Genomic DNA, 23,526 nt, shown 5'->3' with positions numbered 1-23,526 from the left:
TATTGAGGATTTATTTATAAAGAGAGTGTGTCACGGGCTAAGAGACTTGAAAGCCAAGTTTGAGAGATAAAACAAACACAGTACTAACATATGAGACAATAATATCAAATAATATCTAACTTTATTTTTCTAAAAGTTATTTCTTAACTCAGTTTCTTCATACAAGTATCAACGTGGAGTTTAATTTAATTATCCTCCTCATTAATTATTCTAATAAATTAAAGTTAGATTTTAATTATGAGTCTCTATACGTAGTTCACTGTTTAGATAATATGAAATCATTTATGTGAGTTGATGTTAAAAAAGGAAAAGGGAATAGATTTGGAGGGAAGCATGTAAGTATGTATGTATGTGTGAGTTTGTTCAAAGCGCCGACAGTTAAATTGAGTGAGTGTCAGTGAAGTCACATGTACGAAGGGGGAGAGTACACCATGCTTGTGTTTGCGTCACCCAACAAAGTTTTATAACCATTATTTCATTTTTTTTTTATTTTTTTTTGAACTAATCAAATTGTTATATTTTATTTTGTTTTATTTTTAAATTTTTTATTTATATGAAAATATGTGATTGACTCAAGATAAAGAATAAGATATCGTTGAAAACAAGTGATGTGTGATACAAGTTTTCTTTTATCTTCACCAAGTATTTTAGTGTTTATAATTAGTATCTTTATATAGAAAGAGATAATCCAACTGAGTTTGATTTTTTCTATTTGATAATATCATGCTTTCACATCATTATATAATATACTCTTCATTTCAAGGTTATGTACATTGTTTAACAAATCATTTGCGTAAAATTTGATTAAAATAATTTCATTAATTTATATCGAAAACTAAATTAAAAAGAAATCAAGAAATACATAACGAAAAGATAAGCAATAAATATTGGTATAAGTTTTCAAAAATATTAAAATATTGAGTAATATGAAAAAACTAAAACATTAAAAGATATGAAATGAGCCGAATGAAATAGCAAAAATGACTAAAAGTGAGGCAAGATTGAAATTTTAGCTACCAACTACAAAATTTAGATATTGAAAGATTAAGGTTAACTTCTATGCTAACCGATTAAATTAGAAGTTTATGACAATATGAACCAAAGGATAAGTAATAAATCATTACACTTTACTTATTTGTGGAACATTTAAAAAAAAGTTTGCATTACCAATGACACAATATAAAGGCAAATATGATTTACCTTGATGACCTGCATAATGACTGTGAAAGCCTGAGTTAATGTATCAACAATATGGTTGAGTAGTTTAAAGGCTTAAACAACTCAATTAAGGTAAACTTGTTGGTATTTTCTTTTGTCTTTGGTTTCTCAATAGTGTCTTTTCTACAAATTGATGGAAAGTATGCATGGAGTTTTTTATTCTTAAACAGAAATCTATTATTAGTTAATGAAGAGTTAGCACCACGAACAAACAAACCTGACTTCATGTAACCCACACGGAATTAATTCATTTTACACTTTACTCAAACTCTATTTGAATTAACTCAACAAATATATATATGTATATATATATTAAATGATGTAGCCAGAATGAAGTCTAGAACTTTAAAAGTAAGTTTGTGCAGTTGAAGATTTAACAATTGGACAAACCAACTTTTGGTGCCTCGGAGATTCTTGGGGTAGAGAGTGGGTTAGTTAAGTAAGTTACAAGAGAGAATATTGAAGTAGTTAATTGTAAGTTAAGAAGGTAGTGGAAGTGGAGTATTGGATTCCAAAAGGTACAACAGACAAAAGGGAAGAAAACAAAATACCTATCTCTCTAATGAAGGTAGCCCAAAGTGGCTGTGCTCATTCATTTATATTTTCTGAATTGGTTCTTGCCATTTAATACTGCATCTACTCAAACAATTATCTTATATTTAACACTCTTATTCCTTTGTAAGTGTGCTTCTTACGACGTTGAAAAGAGTTCAAAACTTATTCATTTGGTCTCATCTAGGGTCTCTTTGAGATATGGTAACCCACATGAAAAATGAAGGTGCAAGAGTTATCTACACTGCAATTTCTGCTTGCCTGTTATTGTAATCTGTCTCTGTAACGTTTGAGGTGTACCATTTTCATGTTCTGGAAAAACAAGCATGAAATTAAGAGGCATCAAATAATAATAGGTTCCCTAATACATTACAGAGCTTTAACTAATACAATTTAATTAGAGGACTAATTAGAACTACTGTAACAAAAATTATATTGTTTATATTAATATCAGGTAAATATATAATCGATTAAAAAATAATTAATAATTTTGAAAACGACATTTGCATAGCCGTACTAAGCTGAAACATACATTTAAAAGCAAAAACCAAAATGCAGTATTAACTTGGATAGTCTTGAGTGATTATTATTCTAAGAAAGCCACCTCGACTTGAGTAACTAAGTCAACTCAAAGTAACAGGATAATAGTACATGGCCAGAAAAATAAATGAGATGCTACCACGCAGGTGTTCTAAATACATGAAGCAAGCATGCTGAGATAGTACAATGTTAATGTGAAAATTACTAGTGTACACATATGCTTCTTCTCTAACACTAATTAGCCCTACATTTCTTAAGTGTGCATAAAATCACATGAATCCCCTTTCTTGCAACGTCCACTTTCATTGAACTTGCATGCAACTCTCTGTCCTCCGAAAGGAGGCCTGGATGAACCTCCTCCTCTGCTTCCTCCGCTGTTAAATGGTGTCTGCCTACTCCAAGGTTTACCTCCATAACCAGAATCTCTGCCACCATGGGTACCACGATCACGCTGGTTGCCAAGTCTATCTCCATTATGATTATGTTCACCTCCTCCCCATGTACCTTGTGTACCTTGATTCCCGACCGATGCAGGCCAACCGGGATTGGCATTTCCCGGTGCGTGCCCTTGACCCCAACCCATGTTGGAATTTACATGTGGCCGTCCTTGACCAGGTGCAACCCATCCAGCTGCATTTACGGGAGGTGGTGGCCCTTGACTAGGAGCAGCAGCCCATCCTGGATTAGCATTTCCAGGTGCTGGCATCCAGTTCATATTCACATTGGCGGGAACAGCCCCCCCACCCCGACTGGTATTCTGGTTTCCTGGCATGCCGCCCCAAGCAGTAGCATTTTGATTTTGTACAACACCCATGTTCCACGGCATATTATTAGGTGGAGCTGGAGCTGAAATGTTCGATTGGCCCGGATAGCTTTGTGCAGGGAAATTCCCAGTTGGATTTCCAGTTATAAATGAGGCAGAGTTCTGGACAGGCATGGTAGCATGATTATTAGGTTCTACCCTTTGAGATGGAGTAGCTCCCAAGGCCTGTGGTTCTACCTTTGAAACCAAACCAGAACCCCACCCTTGAGCTCCAGCATGTGAGTTATGGCTACTAACAACCTGGTTTTGCAGACCAGGTGCTAGCGTGGTTGCTTGAGGATGTACTTGAGTAGTAGAAGCTGACATCATAACAGTTCGTGAACTCAAACCATTTTCAGCATTTTGCAAACCTCCAGGGCCGCTTAGGTTTGGGTTTCCTAAGATGGGTGTCGGTGACCAATTATTTTCAAAACCCTGCACCATAGTCCCAACTGAAGGAGTTTGAGGAGTGGGCGAAGGAAGATTTGTTGATTCATTCCTAACACCGACATTAGAACCCCATCCATCTGAAGTAGTCTTGGGGACCTCGACCACCAATGGAGAAGGTCTACTTCCTCCTGTAGTTTGGCCAAGAGAACCCAGAGAACTATGTGAAGAATTCCAAGATCCACTGTTTTGATCAAATGTTGGTCTTGCTCCAACTTGACCTTCTATTATGCCTTGTTGTGCAGCCAAATGAGACTTCCCAAGGTACGAGGAAGAATTATGTAAATCATGCACCATTTGAGCCTTAGGAAGAGTTTTATCCACCACTGGTGATTCCTTAGAAAACTTTCCATCTAAGGCATCTTTTAAGGGCATGGACTCATCTTGCTTCTCAGTGGTTCTCCAAATCCTCAAATCAGCAGGAAAGTAACCAGTGTTATTCCATTTTCGAAGCTGAACCATGGAAAATGGTCCCTGAACTTTTCCAGACGGATCCTGATAGTGCCACATCTTTTCACTTTCATTAATTTTCACAGTGGGGGAAGCTATTCCGGCAGAAGATGGTGCTGCAGAAGGTTCTAACACAGCATTAGAGAAAGACTCGGATGCTACCAGTGGCTGGGCATTTTTCACACCAATTTCAGAGCTTGAAGATAGTCTTTGCCTCTCCCTGCTATTAGATAGTTGTGATTCCCTATCTCGCAATTGAGCATCATTTAATGCCTCACTAGAATTAAAAACATCATCACCTTTCATTGAAAACCCCTTATTAGACAAATTTCTATTGAGTTCCCTATTAGCATTAGAATAATTCCTTGTTCCACTCCAAGAATCACTTGAACCACTTCTAGGAGAAACAATTTCTCTGGCCTTCCTTCCAAATGCAGCAGATCCTCTAGGTCTCATATAGCTTTCTGCAAGCATAGAAATGAAAATACCACCAAATATTAGAAGAAGTAAGCAATACATGGTTTTATAAGTTTACACTGTATTATTACAACCTTGTCCTTTATCATTCATTTCATCTTCATCTTCTTCAGACTCATAACTTGGATCCATTTTGGGATCCACATGTATTTCTGGAACTTCCTCCAATCTTCGTTGACGTTCTTCAGGTGTTTTCAAAAGCTGCAATTTCTCTACACATTCTCTGAGCGTAAGAGGGAGTTAAGGATCAATACAAAATGGCTCTCGGAGTTGTTGGTCAATTTCAAATGGTTGCAACATCAAGTAACATTGTAGGACAACAAGCAGGACCAAACAAAACATTATCATGAAGTAAACATATTATGATGAGAATTACCCATCTCAACCGAAAAAGAATAGTGTTAGATAACATGAAAAGACAAATAAAAATCACTTCATATGAATGGCTATTGTTAAATATCACTAAACAAGACTCAAACATCAGCAACAATACCAAAGTGATTTTCTAGCTTTAGTGGTCAAGATTCACTGTCAGGTTTGAGTTCTCCAAAGTGAAGTTACAGATATACAATTAATTGATGCACTCCAATATTATTAGAAACAATGCATACACACAATAAAGAAGTAATTCCATGGCATACAAGGGACCGATTATTAGAAATTGACCCACAAAATACAACTGACTAAAACTAAGTATGGGTTTGGTAAGTGAGCATACATATCACAAAAGCTATCTTTATGATATATGAGTAAGAGATATACGAAAAATTCAACATCCCCTTGTTTGATATGTTAAAACTTAAAACCAACAAGGGGATCATAAATTTTTCATATATTTCAAGCTCAAATATATAATATATAGATTTCTAAAATTCCAGGTAATTAGAAAATAAGAATGTAAACTATAAATTGATGACAAGGATCAGCCAAAACAAAATAATACAAAAAATTCTATCTCCACAACCTAACAATTTCAGATGAATAGTGTTAACATGGTTGAATATTACATTGATGGAACACAGATGAAGTTATTCTGCAGGAAGTCATAACTTATCAAGGAAACAAAAAGCAATAAGCACCTAAGTTTTGCAATACATTGTATTTAAATTATTATGAAGATAAAAGGATATTCTTTTCTTCGCCCTTTCTCACTAGCTCTATCACGAAGATGACTTAGCCGCACTATCTCTGTTTCTAGCCACTGTAATAGAACAATAAACATTTCAATTCGACAACAGAGTAGATAGCTTCAAATTTCATCACTAGAAAATATTCTAAATAAATGTGGCCAATTATTAGGAAATAAAATGAGGCATCATTGAAGACATGGTAAGGATTCAATATTTAGTTCCGATGTGAAGTAATCCTTCTTTAGATTCCAAAACGGAAATGCCAGACTTTCCTGAAAGAGTTTATATCATAAATTTTCTGAAAACCATTACTAGGCCATGACAAATTTGAACATGACCGATGAGAAATCATGACAACAGAAATAAATATATCATATGTCCTCTCTCCCACCTCTGATCACACGCTAACTAACAGAAAGTAAGATAATTCTCAATAATCTGTTAAAGAAGTGAATTTATCAATCTCATTTCCATTAGCATTTCCACTGAACCCTTTACATTGATTAAACTTCATTTGTTGATTGCAGGAAATTTCCTCATAATTTGACATTAGTACATCAGCAAAATTATAGTACCAAGGACACAATATAAGAGACTAAGTTTTTGAAAGATGCATAAGCATACAACGAATGAGGAAGCGATAATATAGAAAACCAACTTACATCTTTTACTCTAACTGCCTGAAGTGCAAATGCCTTGTCCTGAATATTGCCCTACAAGCACCACATAGTGTCTTCAGTACAGACTACAACATCCGATGCAGAAAGTGTGATTTTATTATACATAAACTTACCACAGTCAGTCGATTTATAAGTCCACACTTTATGCTTTGGCGAAGACGTTTGCATTCATCCTAACAAAAAATTAGTCAATATCTAAGGAAAAAATATTAATCTACAGTATAAGCTGTACAAATCATCAATTCTGAGAAAATAAAAAATATGGAAGCAATATGTTCTCAACATCATATGATTATATAAGAAGTAAAGAATATGGAAGCAACATGTTCTAAACATCATATGTTTCCAGATTATACTTTTCAGCAAGTGAACTAACCAGTAAGAAGTAAATTTCATTAATAAAATGGAATATTATCCTTCATGCAATTTGGATGTACTGGATTATGATGGTTGACATGCTACAGTGATTGCTATCATGTCAAGTTTTAAAGGGGATGAGATACTGCATTCAAAAGATGTTACTGCAAAATTAAATGTCTCACTATCATAGTCAGGAGGGAGTGTTACCTCTGTGAACTCCTGATTTGAGATAATATCAATTGATACAATCTCTGTCTTGTTTAAATTTAAAATCTCTAGCAAGATATCCGTCATCCTTTTACCCACTTTATATGGCTCTGCTGCTTTGCACGTACCTGACCATGAAGATAATTAAAAATAGAACCAAAGTGCAAATTTTTTTCATATTGCAAATAATGACAGCATGAATGATGTTTTCTAGAAATATTTACCTGCAACCTGAACGAGCCTATACAAGTCTTGCTTCTGACCACTACCAGAAATTCTTATTCTGACAAAGGAACCAACAGCTTTATCAGGAAAATTCTCTGTATCTTCAAGTAGATCTTCAACCAAATTACGTCTTAGATAAATTAAATTGATATTGTGATTATCAATAGCTGCATAATCATCAACATTAGAATGGAGTCCTCTCTCATCACCCTTTTTACGAGTTTTACGTCTCTTATCTTTGCCAGCTTTGAGATATGAATCGGAGTTTCCATCACCGTCTAAATGAGTAACGTCAGTATCAACGACACTCCCCTGCAGATCTTCACCCTGGTAGTCCTCTTTTAAAAGGAAATGGGATTCAAGAAGCTTTAACATTTCAAAATGTCCCACTCTTGGTTTACCAAACAAATTTTGAAGCCTTGCATCACAAATGATTTGACTTTTTCGGCAAGGGTCCCGAAGCTTATTTCTTTTGATGTACTCTAGCAAAAGAGCTTGAACATCAAACTGAGACAAAATAGATGTGTCTCCATTTCTCATGTGCATAACAAACTCCAAAAGCTCTTTTGAAGACCATTCAGATCGGTCATCTGCAGATGTCACATCAGCAGCAAGCACTGTTGCTGCATATGAATTCCCTTCCTTGGAACGAGATTTTGCCCGTTTCTTGCCCTTTCTTCTTTTAGAACGACTCGAACCTACATTCTCGTAGGAGTTATCTGAATCAGATCCTTTATCATTGTTGGCATCGTAAAGTTCATCTGGTGATTCATCTTTAGATGCAGCCATATCAGATCCCTTCCAAGGGTTTTTAGCTTCAGTAAGTTCATCAAATGTTAGAGATAGCTTTTCTTTTAGATCTATGTAGTAGTCCTTGAAGAGATACTCCCAGCTATTTTTATCATCAAAATCCACTTGTCCCTGCACCAAGCATGAAAAATAATTATTTGCTGTCAAACGTGGGAGAACCTGATTAATGCCATTATAAATTCACATATGTGCATTCTATCTTTAAAGTAATTGCATTGCATTACAGGGTATTTAGTGATTGTTGGTGTGGAATAGTTTGATAGGTAAAGAATGTGATGCAGCTTATTTGGAAGTAAAACAACATAGTGGCATAGAAAGGTGTTCCAAAAATCACTATAAAAGAGCAACAAGGAAGGAACAACGGTTATAACTGCATATGGATTCTGGACTATTCCTTTACTGGAACAGGAAAGGAACAAACTGAATCACTAATGAAGGATGAACACTTCATCATTCCAAAACACACATATATTGCATAATCTGAGTAACAATTTTACAGGAAAGTATATGACAAGAATAGGGGATTGAGAGGAAGATATACCGTGTTTCCCTGCTCATTCTGTTCAATCAACATCACAGTTGTCATGCATGTTTCGCAAAAGCCCTTGTTTCCCCTAACACAAAAGATAATAGCGTCTTTGATGCACCCCTTGCACAAAGAGAATGTACATGTATAGCACATATAGTGAGCATTCTTCTCACAGTTGCTGCAAAGATGCCAACCTGAGATCATGAAGATCAAAGATATGAAAGTAAGACAGGGTAAAGCAGCATAGACATGATTAAGTTCTTCCAGATCTTTATTTTTAAAGGATCAAGTTTTCGCAGATTTGATATCTAGGGATTGAAAATAAATTAATGTATGTCAAGAATACAGGAAAAATAAAAAAAAACACTGCCAGTGACTGTACAAGAGGTTGATTTCGTGACTCGAATCAGTGACCACTTTGTCGAATAGCAACAATTTTAACCACTGTGCCAAGGCGCCAAAAACTTATAAATTTATTTTAATATAAAAAATGATAAGAGACATCACAGAATAAGGAGCATACCACAATTCCATTTTCCCTTGGTTCGAAAAAAGGCTTCATCACGATTAACGCATGAAGGATGGTAAGCCTTTGGACATCCCCTGATCAACAACACACACAAAAAACATCAAACTTACAAATGATCATAGAAAAGTAAGACACAATTACAAGGCATATTGACAATAGAAATATAAGAACCAAGCCTTTTTCAACCAGGAACTTGTTTGGCACAATTAACCGATAGGCTAGCTGAAAGCTTATAAGCTAGAAGCTGTATGTTAAAAGTTAGCTGGAAGCTTATATAAGGTGGAAGATGAAAGTTAAAAGCCAATAAGCTAATTGAATACGAATTATTTGGTAAGAATATTTGATAAGCAAGCTGATAAGTGTAAAATGACATAAGCCCCTGTATAATAAGCACATAAGCTACCTCAAATAGCTTAACAAATAGGAGATTATAAGCTCATAGCTTATTGACATGATCCCCTCTACCAAACACCAACAATGGCTTACTTTATGGTCAAATAAGGTAATCGGCTAGCTTATAAGCTACTTGATGGCGTTGTCAAATACACTCTAGATGGGGTCAGCTACATGGCATCAAAATGTTCTTGCATATATAATGAATATAGCCAAACCATATAAACCTCTAGATCAATTTTAATAGAAAAGGAAAATGTATGTGGACAAAAGAATTGAACTCACCTGCGGTTGCAAAGCACAAGGTCGCCCCCATCGAAGCAAATGAAACAAACGTCCTCTTCAGTCTTTTTCTTGGAAGCAACTCTCCTTGTTGTCTTAGAATTCTTTGCAGGCCCACGCTTTCTCTTCCCACCACTCACACTTTCACTCTGCTCCTCCCTCACCTCATCATCTTCTTCCATACCATCACCACCACCTCCTTGTTCTTCTTCTTCTTCTATATCTTGAGCCATACCATCACCATCACCATCGCCATCGCCATCACCATCACCATCACCATCACCATCACCATCGCCAGCTTCTTCTTCGCCTTCTCCTTCTTCCATCAAAGCAGCAGTGTCTGTATCTTGTGTCGTATCATCACCAACACCATCGTTATCACCTTCATGAACACTTAGCTCCTTCTCTTCTTCTTGTTCTTCATTCGGAACCTCCTTTTCATCTCTGATTACATCATCAGTTCCCTGACTATGACCGATTTCAACGTCTGCTTCATCGGCGCTATCATCATATCCCACATCAGCATCATCTTCTTCTTCTTCCGCCTTTCCACTCTCCACGTCACCAACCTCAGTTCCCTCCTCCACTCTCTGATTCTGAATCACATTCTCAGCTTCATCAATAGCTGAAGTTACTTTATCCTCCTCAAATATCTCATCACCCTCAATAGGTTCGACCTCAGTAACCGAATCGGAAACCTCTCTCTCCTCCGACACAACCACCGCAGCTTCCGTCTTCCCTGATGCCACGTAATCAATTCCAAGACCTATATCATCCACAGCTTTTTCTCCTTCTTGAGGTAACTCATCTGCGATCACGTTTTCTCCTTCATCTTGTGTGTTTGAAAGGTCATGAGAGAGTAGAGTTGGAGCTTCATCATCTTCCTTATTATCCATTGAAAGTGAAATTAGGGATTTGAATATCAATTTCGAATTGAAATATAGAATGAATGAAATCCCTAGAGTTCGCACAGAACCAGAGTTCGCAGTTTTGTAGAGAGAGAGAGAGAGAAAGAGAGAGAATGGTGATTTTGTTTCGGTGTGGTATGGTTTTGCTCTCTCTCTTCAAATGACAAAACTATCCTTTCTTCCAAATCACTATCACGATCTTGCCTCTCCTATACCCTAACCTTACCCTAAGCCCATTCCATTATTAACTTGGGCTCACACTACTGGCCCAATTATACCTTTGAGGACAAAAACAATATACAAATAAATAAGATTATAATATATATGTATTATCAGCGTAAAGATATATATATAGTCAGTATATTATCAATAATTTATTTGTACATCATCAAAAAATTAACTCATATGAACAATATGATAGTTTTTCCTTTTCTTTAGGTTGGGAAAAAGTACTAGGTTGGTGTTTTATAAGTTGAGAAAAAAATTTGTGCACTTTGTGTGTTATGTCGATCATTTATATGTATTATTCATCATATATTGTATTATCTATCATTTATATTTAATCATTGTTAACTCCTCAAAAAATAATCAAAATGATATATTTATTGTGTATAAATCTTGACAAATGTGTTATATGTAGTTTCAAGTTTTAAGGGTCTTGCTAAGTAATGCTTTAATGACATTCATTAATGAATATAGTGAAGGAAACTTGTGTAAAAAGTCTAAGTCTATTAGTCTATGATGTTTTAAATTCATTATTTTATGAGATAAAGCTATTTATTTTTACTAGTTAGGTTTCTTTTTGTCTAACAAAAATAAAATTTTCAAAACTTAATCAAAGTATGTTTTCTCTTTTATATGTTAAGGATCCGTTTTCAGTGTGGAATTATGTCTCACCTTAGTTTTAAGATATAGAATGGTGACAAAAGAAAAGAAAAATATATTTGTTCACCTAAAAGGCTAAAATAGAGATTTCTAGTCGGAAAGGAAGAAGAATATATATTTTAATGGGGTTCACAGATTTTTGAACAAATGATAACTTCTTTGAATATTTTTCACTTTACAAATTCTATTTGAAACAAAAACAAAATTGAGTATTTGAATTAAAAAATAATAATGACATTAACCCATTAGATTTGCCTTTTATTTTCACACTCACCCATGATCTTGAACAGGAGTATACCTAATGGATTAGTTTTTAGGTGAAAATTTATTTAATCTGAAGATATAAATGATGTGGTTTGGTTCAATTTGGATGTTGTACACTAAAACATTTGATTCAATCCGATCAAAAAATAAAATATGATTTCAATCCAATTTGGTTTAGTTTTTTTAATAAAGAAATTGATAAGTCTAGCACACTTCAAAGCATTAAAAACATATCTCTTTTAAAATAATAAATTTTGTACATTTTCAAAGTGTTAAATGTACATCTAAAATCAATAAGTATATTCTAAGGCTCTGAACACTAAAATATTTAATTCATAGTAAAAAAAATTATTTTTCATAGCCATCAATTCTAGGGAAATTCATAGCTTGAATTAGTGAATAGATCTAAATCATTAGATGTCTATAAAATTAATGATTAGGATAGAAATTAAGTCTAAGGAATCTGAGTAAATTTAAAAAAACTTACCGAGTAAATTGCAAGCTAATAACCTCACCTAGTTTCTTTGTCTAACCTATTTTCTCTTCCATTGCTATCCTTGTAGATGATTTATTTTTCTTATTAAAATGTTTGGGATGGGAAAGTGGAACTGGATTCCCTCACTAAATATTAAGCTCATCAAACCAAAAAATTACAAATATAATAGATCAATATATGACTCAAGAGATTAATTTTTTTAATTTTAATATTTTGTAATTCTAATTAAATTAGACCTAATAAAGTGTCATAGGACGTAAAAAGGTAAATTTAGACCTAAAAAACTGTCAAATAGCAAAAAATAATTTCCAATTTCAACTATCCTTAAAAAATAGCTTTAACATGACAGTAGAAAACTAATAGAACATCGTGTCAAGTGTAGCCAAAAAACAAGCTTACCCCAAAAGCTCGAAGTGGAGTAGTGGACCAATAACAACAAATAGCATAATCTGGAGATAGTGTTAATACAACGCACACAATAAAGTATCTCATATCATTCTTATTCCGACCAAGTAAAACATAGCAAGAGAAAACGTACACTATCAAGAATCCACAATCTGCTCATAGAGAAAATCAAAGAAAATAAACCCTGTCCACATAAGCAAAGATGATAACCTTACACATAAATTTACCATCCATCAGTACCTCCTTGGGTATCGATCCATCATCCGGCCTGAAGGGCACTCATAAGCCAGGTGGCCACGCCCCCCACAATTGTGACAAATCATCAAGGGCCCCATGCAATCCCTACTCATGTGACCCAACTGCTGGCAGTTCCTGCATACAACATCTCGGTCTCGGTAACCACCACCACCACCACCACGAATACCACCGCCACCGCCACCACCACGAAAGCGTTCTCCAAGATCATTGGCTTTTGGACACTGTCTAGCCACATGCCCAGAAACATTGCACAAGTTGCAAATGGGGTCATTTGGACAATCACGTGCCAGGTGGCCAGTCTTCCTACAGTTGTTGCATGCCTTCTCATTTGTACATTCAACTGCAATGTGGCCCTGCTTATAACAGTTGTTGCACAACCTTAAGTCTCCTGGAGGCATTGGAGGAGCAGAGCACTCCCTAGCTCGGTGTCCAACTTTACCACAGGTGTGGCAAATGCCTTCATTTGGACAGTTACTGGCCATGTGACCAGGTTCCTTGCAATTCCAACACAGCGATTTCGTGGAGCATTCAGAAGCAATGTGCCTGACCAAACATTCATAAGTAGAAATGTAGAATCATAAAAACTAACTACTTGAGCATAATGCGTATTGGCATATATCATATAATTTTACTATCCGAAACTATTATAATTAAAAGCAAGCAGAACATTGCAGAACAGCAAGCACAGTTCTTAACAAAAAAAGAATAAGTAGCCATACCCAGGTAGGCCACAATTGTGGCAAATTGCAACATTAGGGCATTCTCTTGCATAATGACCTGGCCTCTTGCAGTTCTTGCATAAATTGTCTCGGCTGGCAAAAAATAATAAAATTAGTGTTACTATTTTGAAAAATATTAGCATGCATTCCTAATGTCACATGGCTCGGTGCAGCCACTTTGATATTTTTGTAGCTAAAAAGCAAAACAAACCATCTCAGACAAAGGGAAAAAAAAATCGGTTCCAAAGTAATCATATAAGACATACCACAAATTCACAAAAACAAAAAATGAAAAGGCCATGCCTAAGGTTTAACAAATGGCACAATAAAAATTAAAAGCTTCTTCTAGCATAGCAGAATCTCAGTCCTCTTTACCCTCCCTAAGTGGCTTAAGCAGGCAGTAAGTAAATAGTCAAAATCCAACAAAAAAACCTGAAACCCCGATGTGAGTCTCTCCGGTAAGGTGCTTCACGATGGGAAAACCGATCAGAGCGGATCTTACGATCCATTGGGCTCCTGCTCCTGCTTCTGCTTCGACTCCTGCTGTCTGAACTCATTTTCAATACTTTTTCTTCCCTAACCTCTACAACACCTGATCAGCAAAACCACCAACACAACCAACACAACCAGCCACTGCCTCCTCCCTGTCCACATCACAACCACATCCAACATCATCTATAAGCCAAACCAAACAAAACCCCCCACCTTCCCTTCAAATTAGAAAAACCACAAACTCCAACAGTATAGTAAATGAAATTTCAACAAGCAATCCATCTCACATCAATCAAATATCATTGTACCAGAAGTCAACACCCCAAAATAGATAACAAGTCCCTGGACCACATTCTTCACAATATTCATGTACCTCTCACTTGTAGCATTCACACCACAAGATCAACTCTAGCTTTAAAAAACAATAGAAATAATATAATTCCACCCTCTCATCAGTAAATCTAACCAGGTGGAGATGAATGAATAAACTAAGTCAAATGGAGGCATAGGTTTATGACAAATATGTTTTCCTTTCAAGGGGATTGAAGGATAAAAAGTAGAAAACAACCACATGAAAGAGAAGGGATAAACAGATGGCAACAGGTTGCTATTGGGAATAATAGGTTCCTTCAAAATGCACACATAATCTTGAACAGACTTCTGCTCGTAGTTGTTAGGGATTTTTGTTGTGTTTTCATGACGATTGAAGCCTCTGCGACTGCAATACAACATTACATAACCTTTTGCACTCATGAACTAACACAACTTCAGTTGTAATAATAGTTCCGTTACCTACATCTAACTTCTATTTGCACACAATTATCTAACTCCTCTCTTTTGTTTAACTGAAATATACACCTTATACCCATGTTTTAAATGCATACAACGTTAAGTGAACATATAATGAAGAGCACAATTGTCTTCTCAAGTTAAAGGAAATCCTTAATCCTACATGTAGAACCGGGTCGGTAGCTATATTCATAAAAGTTAATTTTCCTAACATGTTAAAAAAAACTCTTTCACTCGCTGAATAAATATTGTTGGTCTAGCGATGTAAGGAGACAATGTACGAGTCCGAACTCCAAAGGTCAAGATTCGAACTTTTACATCAACAAATGTTCCACACAGACAATAAGGGATATCCTTGTTTAACACTAAAAAAATTGTGTTTCATTGGCCTCCTCTATTAACCATTATCAAAGAAATAATTCACATGAAACATATATAAAATGATGACAACCTAATCCTAGAGATATGTGAATAATAACAAAATTCGAAATGAAACCTGATGCAGATCCAATGCACGGGAAGAATTCAAAAAAGAAGTGTTAAAATCGGAACGATGAAAACCCTAACCCTAAACCTGGGAGAGAATCGCTTTGAAAAGAGCGAATAATCGATGATTAATAATAATGAAAAATGAATAACGAAGGTGAAGAAGTACCTGGTTTATGCGGAATTCATACTATCAATGAATCTATGGATTGAAGTAGCTGCGGGTTTGTTTAGTTAAAATATACTTTTATTTCCCTTTTCTCGTTTCGGATGGGCCTAGCCCACAAGCCCATAATGTTTTTTATTTTAATTTTGGGACCAATTTGTTTATTATTATTATTATTATAATTTTGAAAATAAAGATTATCCCAAAATGTAATGTATGATGAAGCACATTTTAATTAATGTCGTAAGTGTTGGGTGGAGAAGGTTGAAGGTGATGAAACTACTGTGTTGTGTAAACGTGTTCTTCACTTCTCCATTAGAAGCATACGGACTCCCTTTCAATCAAAATGGTAAGAGGATTAGAAGCACAGAGAAAATCTACTTTTATTGGGTGTTGGTTTCTCCAAACTGAAAATATCTACATGTATGTAAGATTAACTCTTTTAGCGGTTACTTTTTCCATTTATAAGACTCGAACATGATATTTTGCTTAAGGAGAAGAATCAAATAAGTACCATTGAATCAACAATAGTTAATGTATTAAATATTTGATTTGAGTTCAATTTGGGTACAGGTGATATTAGACTTAAATATGATCTAAAACTGATTTATACGAAAAGTGTCAAAACATTGAATTATTATATATATAATGTATGTATAATATTAAAGGACAAAAATGTATGTCTAAAATAATAAGGGATGGATTTGATATGGGTTCGAGTTACCAAAAATCCAATGGGCCTGAATGTTAAGGTACCATTGTATTGTATATGATTTCAATTCCAAGTATGAGATTTTGAATTTGAAGTTAGTTAAGCACTTGATTTGCCCCTTTATTATCCCTAGTTACAAAGTGATAAATGAATTAATTTGTATTGATTATAAAGGTGTGAGTTCACTTGAGGTGAGTATTCTATTGATGAGAAATATATAAACATTTTTTTTAGTTGAGAGGCCCATAACTTTATATAGCTACACTATTTAATATGAAGACCACTTCGCCCACTTTTCATTAAAAAGCTGAAAGCTTATTGTTAAAGAAGAAAAACAAAGCTTATGATAATTCTTTTTATGATAATTTCTTGTGTTAATCATGTTGCTATTATTTAAGAAAAAGAATGAAAATCTTGTCTTGAAAAAAATGATACTTTCACATTTCAAAAAGTGTTAGACTTTGTTTTCAAATACTGATTTTAATCTTTTATAATTTTGAAATAATATCATTATAATACTTATTAACACAACTCTTATTAAATAGGGTTATGGTCTAAATGGGGCATGAAAATTGAAAAGGATTATTGCATTATACATAAGGGGTTATTAATACTTGAAATATAAGTAACCAGAGAGCTTTTCAAAATTTGACCAGCCAGATGCATGATTAATCTGTGGGTCTTATATCCATAATAGGGAAATGTAAAACATCAATGTAGAGTATGGGACTTATCAATAACATTGCTGAAAACAGACCAATATTTGTGGCTTTTCATTTATACATAATAATAACATTAAAGAAATTGTTAGAGAAAGTGAAAGGATACTAATTTATTTACAAATATTAAATAGAAGAAAGCTTGACAGATCATTAACGTTCTTAGCAAGCATTGTTTGGGAGGAAAGGCTGTCTCTAATAATCATCATAAAGACATTACGTGCCATAATAACATATGCAAACTTATGAAACCCAGGATCACCATTCTTCACACTTGATAAAGAAACATGGAACAACTTTCTTTTAAATTTTTTTAAAAAATGAATAAATTGACACAAATGCGCTTAGGTTCTACACTTGTAGTGGAGTTAGTAAAATAAAGTCTCGTTTTTTGTCTTAACATTTTGGTGCAAATTCCTAAAAAGGGTGAGACTAAATTAGCAATTAATAATGAATGTCATATCAATCTATAGTCCATGTAAAGATTAAGAGAATAAAGTATATAAGAAGATAACTTATCTTTTTAGATTCACTTATTGACATGTGTCTTATTTTTTATTTTTGTAAAGTATTTTAAAAAAAACTTCTAGAGAGAATGAAAATAAGACACATGTTAGATAGTAAGTGGATTCAATGAGATAAACTATCTTCTAATATGATGAGATACTTTATTCTCAAATATTAATACATAAGCAATATAATATTTATCATTTATTTGTATTACTTTTTAAGGAGTGAATAATAATTAGATATAAATAATAAATGATACAATAATATTATATAAAAGTTATATGTTGCGGTTCATACATTTTTTCATTAATAATTTTGTATGACATTGTTCCATCCCACTCTAAGAGGACATGTCATCGCCCGACAAGAGTAACAATTCTCACTCAAAAATGATTACATCCTAAACCCTCTGACGACTTGCTAGACAACCACACAATCTAGAAAGATACGCTAGTAATCGGACAAAGACAATCATACAAAAGACCACCTCTCACACCAACACTACATCCATGCGCAAGACAACCACATCATCTAAACAACATAGACATTTGTTACAAGTCGCATGCTACTACATGTTACTGCATTTTTGCTCAGACGACAACATGGGCCTACAATACGACTACTTAACCTATCGCATACCGTAGGTCAACTATTTACAGAGTACAAAATTGTCAAAGTCGTCTGACATGGAAAAAACAATATTTGCTTGTCCGGAGCAAGTCTGACAAGGCATCTTGGCCAGGCAGACCCATGAATCTACAAGGCAATATTTTAAGCATCTCTTCACTATAAATGCGAGACTCCTCCCTCGTAAGGAAGTGACATTCTATACTTATTCACTTTATATATATTATTCTCTCATTCTTACATTATATCTCTCTCCTATATTGAATGGATTGTCACATAACATTTTCAAGTACTTCTGTAACACTCTGAGACGACTTTAGATGGTTCCACATCGACTATCGTACTTTCAGATTCCACTTTCTCAAGACAAAAGAATACATTAAATTAAAATTAGGAAAATATATATTAAAAGTATAAGAATTTTATACATTATCATTGTATCGGTTGTAATATATCTTTACACTCTAGAATGATTTATCGTGTAATATAAATTATAACATACAGATATTTACAAACTTAACAATTATTAACGTTGAAAAATATTTATAAACATATGTTCACTTTTTTATAATTATGATGAGACAGCTTGTAATACGACATTTGAAATAAAAAAATAAAATAGAAAGAAAGAAGTAGAAGTGTGTTAGATTCTAGAAGAAGGAAGAATTTTGAAAAACCATCTCAGTTGTGTTGAATTACTCTGAATCTGAAAGCATAGAGAGATATAATATACTGTGTAAGTGAATGGAAGCTATTAGAAAACAAGCTTCGAAGCTTCGAGAACAAGTCGCTCGTCAGCAACAGGTTTTACCTCTTTCTTCCTTCAATTTCATTATTCACAATTTCATTATATATACTTTGGATTTTAATTATAATTTTGTTATTGGATCTAGCGATTCTAAGTAGCGTTGAAATCATTTCTTGTTATCAATAATTTGAATTTAAGCTGGTGCCTTAGTTTGCGTCTACTTTGAAATCAATGAAATATGTTTAAACCAACGGTTGCTTATGAAATCATCGTCACCTTAAGGACTTGTTTGGTGGACAGGATAAGAAAATCAAGATAGGATAGTTCCTATCCCGTCCAAATCTCGATTAACTATGTTGAAACCCTTGATGATGAAGCATAGACACTTCAAAATGCTACAATAATAACTAGATGTGTATTACTATTTTATTATGTTTAGAATGACTCAAACTAATTTTTCAAACACTTTTCCTTTTTATTAATTTATGATTTCTGTTTTTATGTTAACATTATATTCAAATTTTACTGTCAACTATCATGTTGTGTCGTGCTTTCTAGACTGTTGCTACATAGATTGGAATTTGATTGATGAATTGGCAAATCGTTCATTGCTTGCTTAATGTCGAATATGCTAGTTCCATGCTTTGTCGGTTAAGGTTTTAATCGTTGTTATTGCTGTTTAGGCTGTGCTGAAACAGTTTGGGGCTGGGGGATATGGAGGTTCAGATAATATGGTTACTGATGAGGCAGAGCTTCACCAGCATCAGAAACTCGAGAAACTTTACATATCAACACGCGCAGGAAAGGTAATTGTGTTCTTGTGTATTAATCCTTTTTTTTTGTTTATGTTTTAGTTCAACTTATCTTCTACTTCCTTGGCTAATAATGTCATGTGTTTTTGTTTCAGCATTATCAAAGGGATATTGTCCGTGGTGTAGAAGGTTATATTGTTACGGGATCCAAGCAAATTGAAATTGGTATGTAATGTTGGTTAGTGAAGCTTTTGTAAAATTTTCTTAGATTTAGTTTAAAGAACTCAGTGCAGTTGTTGAATTGCTATACATGTTATTTTACAGGAACAAAGTTGTCAGAAGATAGCAGGAAATATGGTGCAGAAAATACATGTACCAGTGGTAGTACATTATCAAGAGCAGCGCTAAGTTATTCACGTGCACGTGCACAAATGGAAAAGGAGCGTGGGAACTTACTAAAAGCTCTTGGCACACAGGTATTCACATGTGTGTTTCCAAGTTTTTAGTTTCATGCTAATACTTGTTTTATGCCAAAATAATGTAGCTAAAAGCATTTTAAAATAGCCGTTGGGAGCTGTAACAGTGAATTGCTACTGCTTGGATGGGTACTACTTATTTAGTTATTTTCCCTTTAATCTTGTTTCCTTTTTTCTATCCAAGGTCCACCATGCCTGGCTAAACATGTGTGGATGCTTCTTTGTTTCCAGTGGTGTTCTGCATGAATTCATCGGTCAAACAATTATGATTATCGATAATAGGGATGTAGGGTTGAAATCTGGCTTCACATATGTAATGCTTTGATATCCTCTTAACATTACAGATTTTTAAATCTAGCTTCATAGATGTAATTCTCAGATTTCCTCAATTGGACATTTTAAAAAACCATGATATGATATTTAGATATTTATATCTATTTAATCTAATGAAAAAAGATTATGTAGGCCAGGTCAAAGTCCAACCTTGGATCGAAATTAATAGCCACATACATCATCAAGTTAATATTTCTCATTGTATTTGTATACTGAATCATTTTAAATTTATACAGTGTGCGCTTTGAATCTTCATTTGACCTAATAATTTTGAGTAAACATTTAAGTCTTGTTTAATGCTTAGATTGCAGAGCCCTTAAGAGCAATGGTGATGGGTGCTCCATTAGAGGATGCGCGGCATCTTGCTCAACGTTATGACCGAATGCGACAAGAAACTGAAGCCCAGGTATCTTGAATTTTATTTTTCATTTCATCTTTCAAATTTGTAGGTATATTTTCATTTGACACTGGCTTTTTTTTCATGTGCATATCTAAATAAGTAAATACGAAAGAGTTCATTGATGATTTTATTATCTTCTATAAATTTTGTAATTACACTGTCCATTGAACCTAGACAGGCTATCGAAGTTTCCAAACGCCAGGCAAGAGTAAGAGAAACACCAGGCAATGCTGAGAATTCTATGAAACTGGAAGCAGCCGAAGCAAAGCTGCAAGACCTGACGACAAACATGGTCATATTGGGAAAGGAAGCGGCTGCAGCAATGACTGCTGTTGAAGCACAGCAACAGAGGTTAACCCTCCAGCGTCTTATAGCTATGGTATTACAGCTTTTACCATATGCGGTTACAACTTGAGTTTTAGGATATCTTGAAGCTTAATTAGAAGAAATTATTACCCCTACCTAAATCCAACATTTTATTTCTGATATTTAAGGTTGAAGCAGAGCGTGCCTATCATCAAAGCGTACTCCAAGTACTTGATCAGCTTGAGGGAGAGGTGAGCAACCATATCAGTTGGCCATTTTTTCCATTTGATTCTCCATTTAGAAATTAAATGTCATCTGACTTTCAGGACATTTTCTTTTGGTATCAATGTATAATTATGTACTATATGCATTTAATGATAGATGTTATCAGAACGGCAACGAATTGAAGCCCCTCCTACACCTACTGTGGAGAACAGCATGCCGCCACCCCCATCATATGAAGAATTGAATGGAATCTATGCTTCTCAAACACATAATGGCTCAACAGATAGTATGGGTTACTTCTTAGGAGAGGTAAGCCTATTTATTTTACAAGGGCTAAAAGTCATTACTTATTGAAATTAAGTGACGGTTTACTTCACTTTCTGTTCTACATTTTACTAATGCAGGTTTTATTTCCATACCATGCCGAGTCTGAAGTTGAACTGAATCTATCAGTGGGGGATTATATCGTCGTTCGAAAGGTTTGTATCTTGATGACTCTTTAGTATCATTCTAACCTTTTTCTTTAGCCTAAGGTTGCATTTTATTTTGGTCTATTTAAATGACTCTCTCTCCTTTCGGGCTGGGAAGACCGGAAGAGTGCTTCATATTTGGATCTGACTTATATTTTCCAAGTAGCAAATTGAAATATTAGTAACTGATACATGAAAATAAATTAAAATGCAAATCTATGTAAAACTCAACTTCTTCCTATCTGCTGAAGTTTCACAGAATTGGTAATATGATATAATGTCAGAACATGGTTGATTTTAACTTGTCATTTGTCACTAGTTCAGCACTAAGAACACGTTAGTTTAAGCTTAAAAGTAAGGTTGTTTAGATTGTGTGAATATTTGATTTTCTTTTTATCCATTTTGGTGTAAAGCATAATTTATTTGTGTCTGGTTAAAATTAAAAGCAAATCCATTATTAGTTGAAAAGTATATTTTTATCTAAAGCCACTTCAAAATAATGACTAGTCTGTTTATTATCATATTCTATTTATTGAAAGAATCTTACCTAAACATGCACCAAATCTTATAAGTAATTATTTTAAATAAAAAATGATTCGTTTGAGAATTCTAAATGATTATTTGGTCATCTGCTTGTGCTGTGGCTTTCATGTCTCTGCCGCATTGCTTTCCAAATTTCTCTCATGCATACTGAAACGGAGAAGGGCTTGATAAGTTCTTATCCGGTCCAATGTTTGGTGCCCATAAGATAATGATGATACCGATATGGTGGTCGCAGTAGTGTAGTAGTGGTGGTAGTAGTGTTTAAGTGTGAGGGTATGAGGGTGCAAACTATAGTGTCCTATCGTGCTCATTTCTAACCCTGCTCCATGGGTAAAAAATACACTGGGTGAACAGAAAATGATAAACAAACAAGATAGCCTGAACATGATAGCATTATTCTATCCTCTTGATTCAATTAACTTCGGATTGCAGCAAGATAAAACAAACCAATTTATCATGCCTCGCTTATCATTTCCACCAAACGAGGCCTAAAATCGATATATATTTCAAATTGTTCCTAATATGACTCATTTTAACAGGTGACAAACAATGGATGGGCTGAGGGTGAATGCAAAGGGAAAGCAGGTTGGTTTCCATTTGGTTATATTGAAAGAAGGGAAAGAGTTCTTGCAAGCAAGGTAGCTGAAGTGCTTTGAATTTCCCTCTTTTGTTGGTTTCTTGCCCAAGGATTTTGTATGTGTATTTTTCTTTTGGCTTTGTGCTTATTGGTGGATAACTTGTTCTGAGCATGCAACAAATAGATTTGGTATATGATTTTCTTTTAACTTTTCATTATTTTATTGCATTGGAGCATGCAGGCCCAATGTAGTATATGTAGTGCACTTCAGTGCATGTCTGGAACAAATTGTCGTGATTAAGACCCTTTGGATGAGTTTATTTTAAACTTATTTCAGTTTCTTTGTTACAATAAGCAACGTTTTTCTAGTTAGATGAAAATATTAACAGTGTTTTTTATGCCAATATAACCTGTTTTGAACCCTGTCTTTGTGAAAGTAAGATATCGTAGGTAATATTTTTGTTATCGTTGATGCCTGATAAAGTTAACTAATAAATTAACGAAATTTTAAATGCGTAAAATAAAATCATAAGGTAGTTTTTTTTGTTATGTGAACTACTAAAAGTTTGAATCTTCTAAACATGTAATTATGGAACAAATATCATTTTGAGAAATCCAAGTATAATATA

At 34.4% G+C, this 23,526-nt stretch overlaps 3 protein-coding genes and 1 long non-coding RNA gene across 9 annotated transcripts; 1 reads left to right on the top strand and 3 right to left on the bottom strand.

Moving 5' to 3' along the window:
* Positions 2,324-10,681, bottom strand: LOC109344049 (zinc finger CCCH domain-containing protein 19). Of its 5 annotated transcripts, none has more exons than XM_019582646.1 (11): positions 9,906-10,681; positions 9,635-9,863; positions 8,951-9,030; positions 8,440-8,621; positions 7,088-8,009; positions 6,864-6,991; positions 6,410-6,469; positions 6,279-6,329; positions 5,617-5,687; positions 4,561-4,715; positions 2,324-4,473 (listed from the first exon to the last, which is right to left on the bottom strand). In XM_019582646.1, exons 1-11 carry the CDS (start codon positions 10,525-10,527, stop codon positions 2,564-2,566), a joined length of 4,410 nt encoding a protein of 1,469 aa, XP_019438191.1. In that variant the 5' UTR covers positions 10,528-10,681; the 3' UTR covers positions 2,324-2,563. The 5 variants fall into 5 exon arrangements, with proteins under 5 accessions (XP_019438191.1, XP_019438190.1, XP_019438192.1 ...); XM_019582645.1 differs by having other exon boundaries at positions 9,635-9,878; positions 9,915-10,681; XM_019582647.1 differs by having other exon boundaries at positions 9,635-9,886; positions 9,929-10,681.
* On the bottom strand, positions 5,077-5,609 carry LOC109344051. The gene is made up of 2 exons (XR_002107284.1): positions 5,205-5,609; positions 5,077-5,169 (listed from the first exon to the last, which is right to left on the bottom strand). It is a non-coding gene; the product is annotated as an uncharacterized LOC109344051 (long non-coding RNA).
* LOC109344048 (zinc finger protein GIS2) lies at positions 12,607-15,562 on the bottom strand. Of its 2 annotated transcripts, none has more exons than XM_019582643.1 (4): positions 15,503-15,562; positions 13,999-14,210; positions 13,567-13,659; positions 12,607-13,390 (listed from the first exon to the last, which is right to left on the bottom strand). In XM_019582643.1, the coding sequence occupies exons 2-4, from the start codon at positions 14,121-14,123 to the stop codon at positions 12,823-12,825; spliced, it is 786 nt and encodes a 261-aa protein (XP_019438188.1). In that variant the 5' UTR covers positions 14,124-14,210; positions 15,503-15,562; the 3' UTR covers positions 12,607-12,822. The 2 variants fall into 2 exon arrangements, with proteins under 2 accessions (XP_019438188.1, XP_019438189.1); XM_019582644.1 differs by lacking the exon at positions 15,503-15,562 and adding an exon at positions 15,166-15,179.
* LOC109344047 (SH3 domain-containing protein 2-like) lies at positions 18,719-23,303 on the top strand. Its single transcript, XM_019582642.1, has 10 exons — positions 18,719-18,871; positions 19,499-19,621; positions 19,723-19,792; positions 19,892-20,043; positions 20,681-20,782; positions 20,955-21,155; positions 21,271-21,333; positions 21,464-21,616; positions 21,712-21,786; positions 22,860-23,303. The coding sequence occupies exons 1-10, from the start codon at positions 18,812-18,814 to the stop codon at positions 22,974-22,976; spliced, it is 1,116 nt and encodes a 371-aa protein (XP_019438187.1). The 5' UTR covers positions 18,719-18,811; the 3' UTR covers positions 22,977-23,303.

Source organism: Lupinus angustifolius, chromosome LG03, assembly GCF_001865875.1.
Source record: "Lupinus angustifolius cultivar Tanjil chromosome LG03, LupAngTanjil_v1.0, whole genome shotgun sequence".
Taxonomy (NCBI): Eukaryota; Viridiplantae; Streptophyta; class Magnoliopsida; order Fabales; family Fabaceae; genus Lupinus; species Lupinus angustifolius.
The sequence above is the reverse complement of the archived record's forward strand: the minus strand, read 5'-3'. Positions and strand labels throughout refer to the sequence as shown.

Bases quoted from the DNA above. Each gene is read 5' to 3' on its own strand.
- LOC109344047 (XM_019582642.1), top strand. From the start codon at position 18,812: ATGGAAGCTATTAGAAAACAAGCTTCGAAGCTTCGAGAACAAGTCGCT. The intron at 19,793-19,891 runs GTATGTAATGTT...GTTATTTTACAG, and splicing joins ATCCAAGCAAATTGAAATTG to GAACAAAGTTGTCAGAAGAT. The intron at 21,156-21,270 runs GTATTACAGCTT...CTGATATTTAAG, and splicing joins TCCAGCGTCTTATAGCTATG to GTTGAAGCAGAGCGTGCCTA.
- LOC109344049 (XM_019582645.1), bottom strand. From the start codon at position 10,527: ATGGATAATAAGGAAGATGATGAAGCTCCAACTCTACTCTCTCATGAC. The intron at 8,622-8,950 runs GTATGCTCCTTA...TCATGATCTCAG, and splicing joins CAAGGGAAAATGGAATTGTG to GTTGGCATCTTTGCAGCAAC. The intron at 6,992-7,087 runs GTAAATATTTCT...CTTCATGGTCAG, and splicing joins TAGGCTCGTTCAGGTTGCAG to GTACGTGCAAAGCAGCAGAG.
- LOC109344048 (XM_019582643.1), bottom strand. From the start codon at position 14,123: ATGAGTTCAGACAGCAGGAGTCGAAGCAGAAGCAGGAGCAGGAGCCCA. The intron at 13,660-13,998 runs GTTTTTTTGTTG...ATTTTTTGCCAG, and splicing joins GACTCACATCGGGGTTTCAG to CCGAGACAATTTATGCAAGA. The intron at 13,391-13,566 runs GTATGGCTACTT...ATGTTTGGTCAG, and splicing joins CACAATTGTGGCCTACCTGG to GCACATTGCTTCTGAATGCT.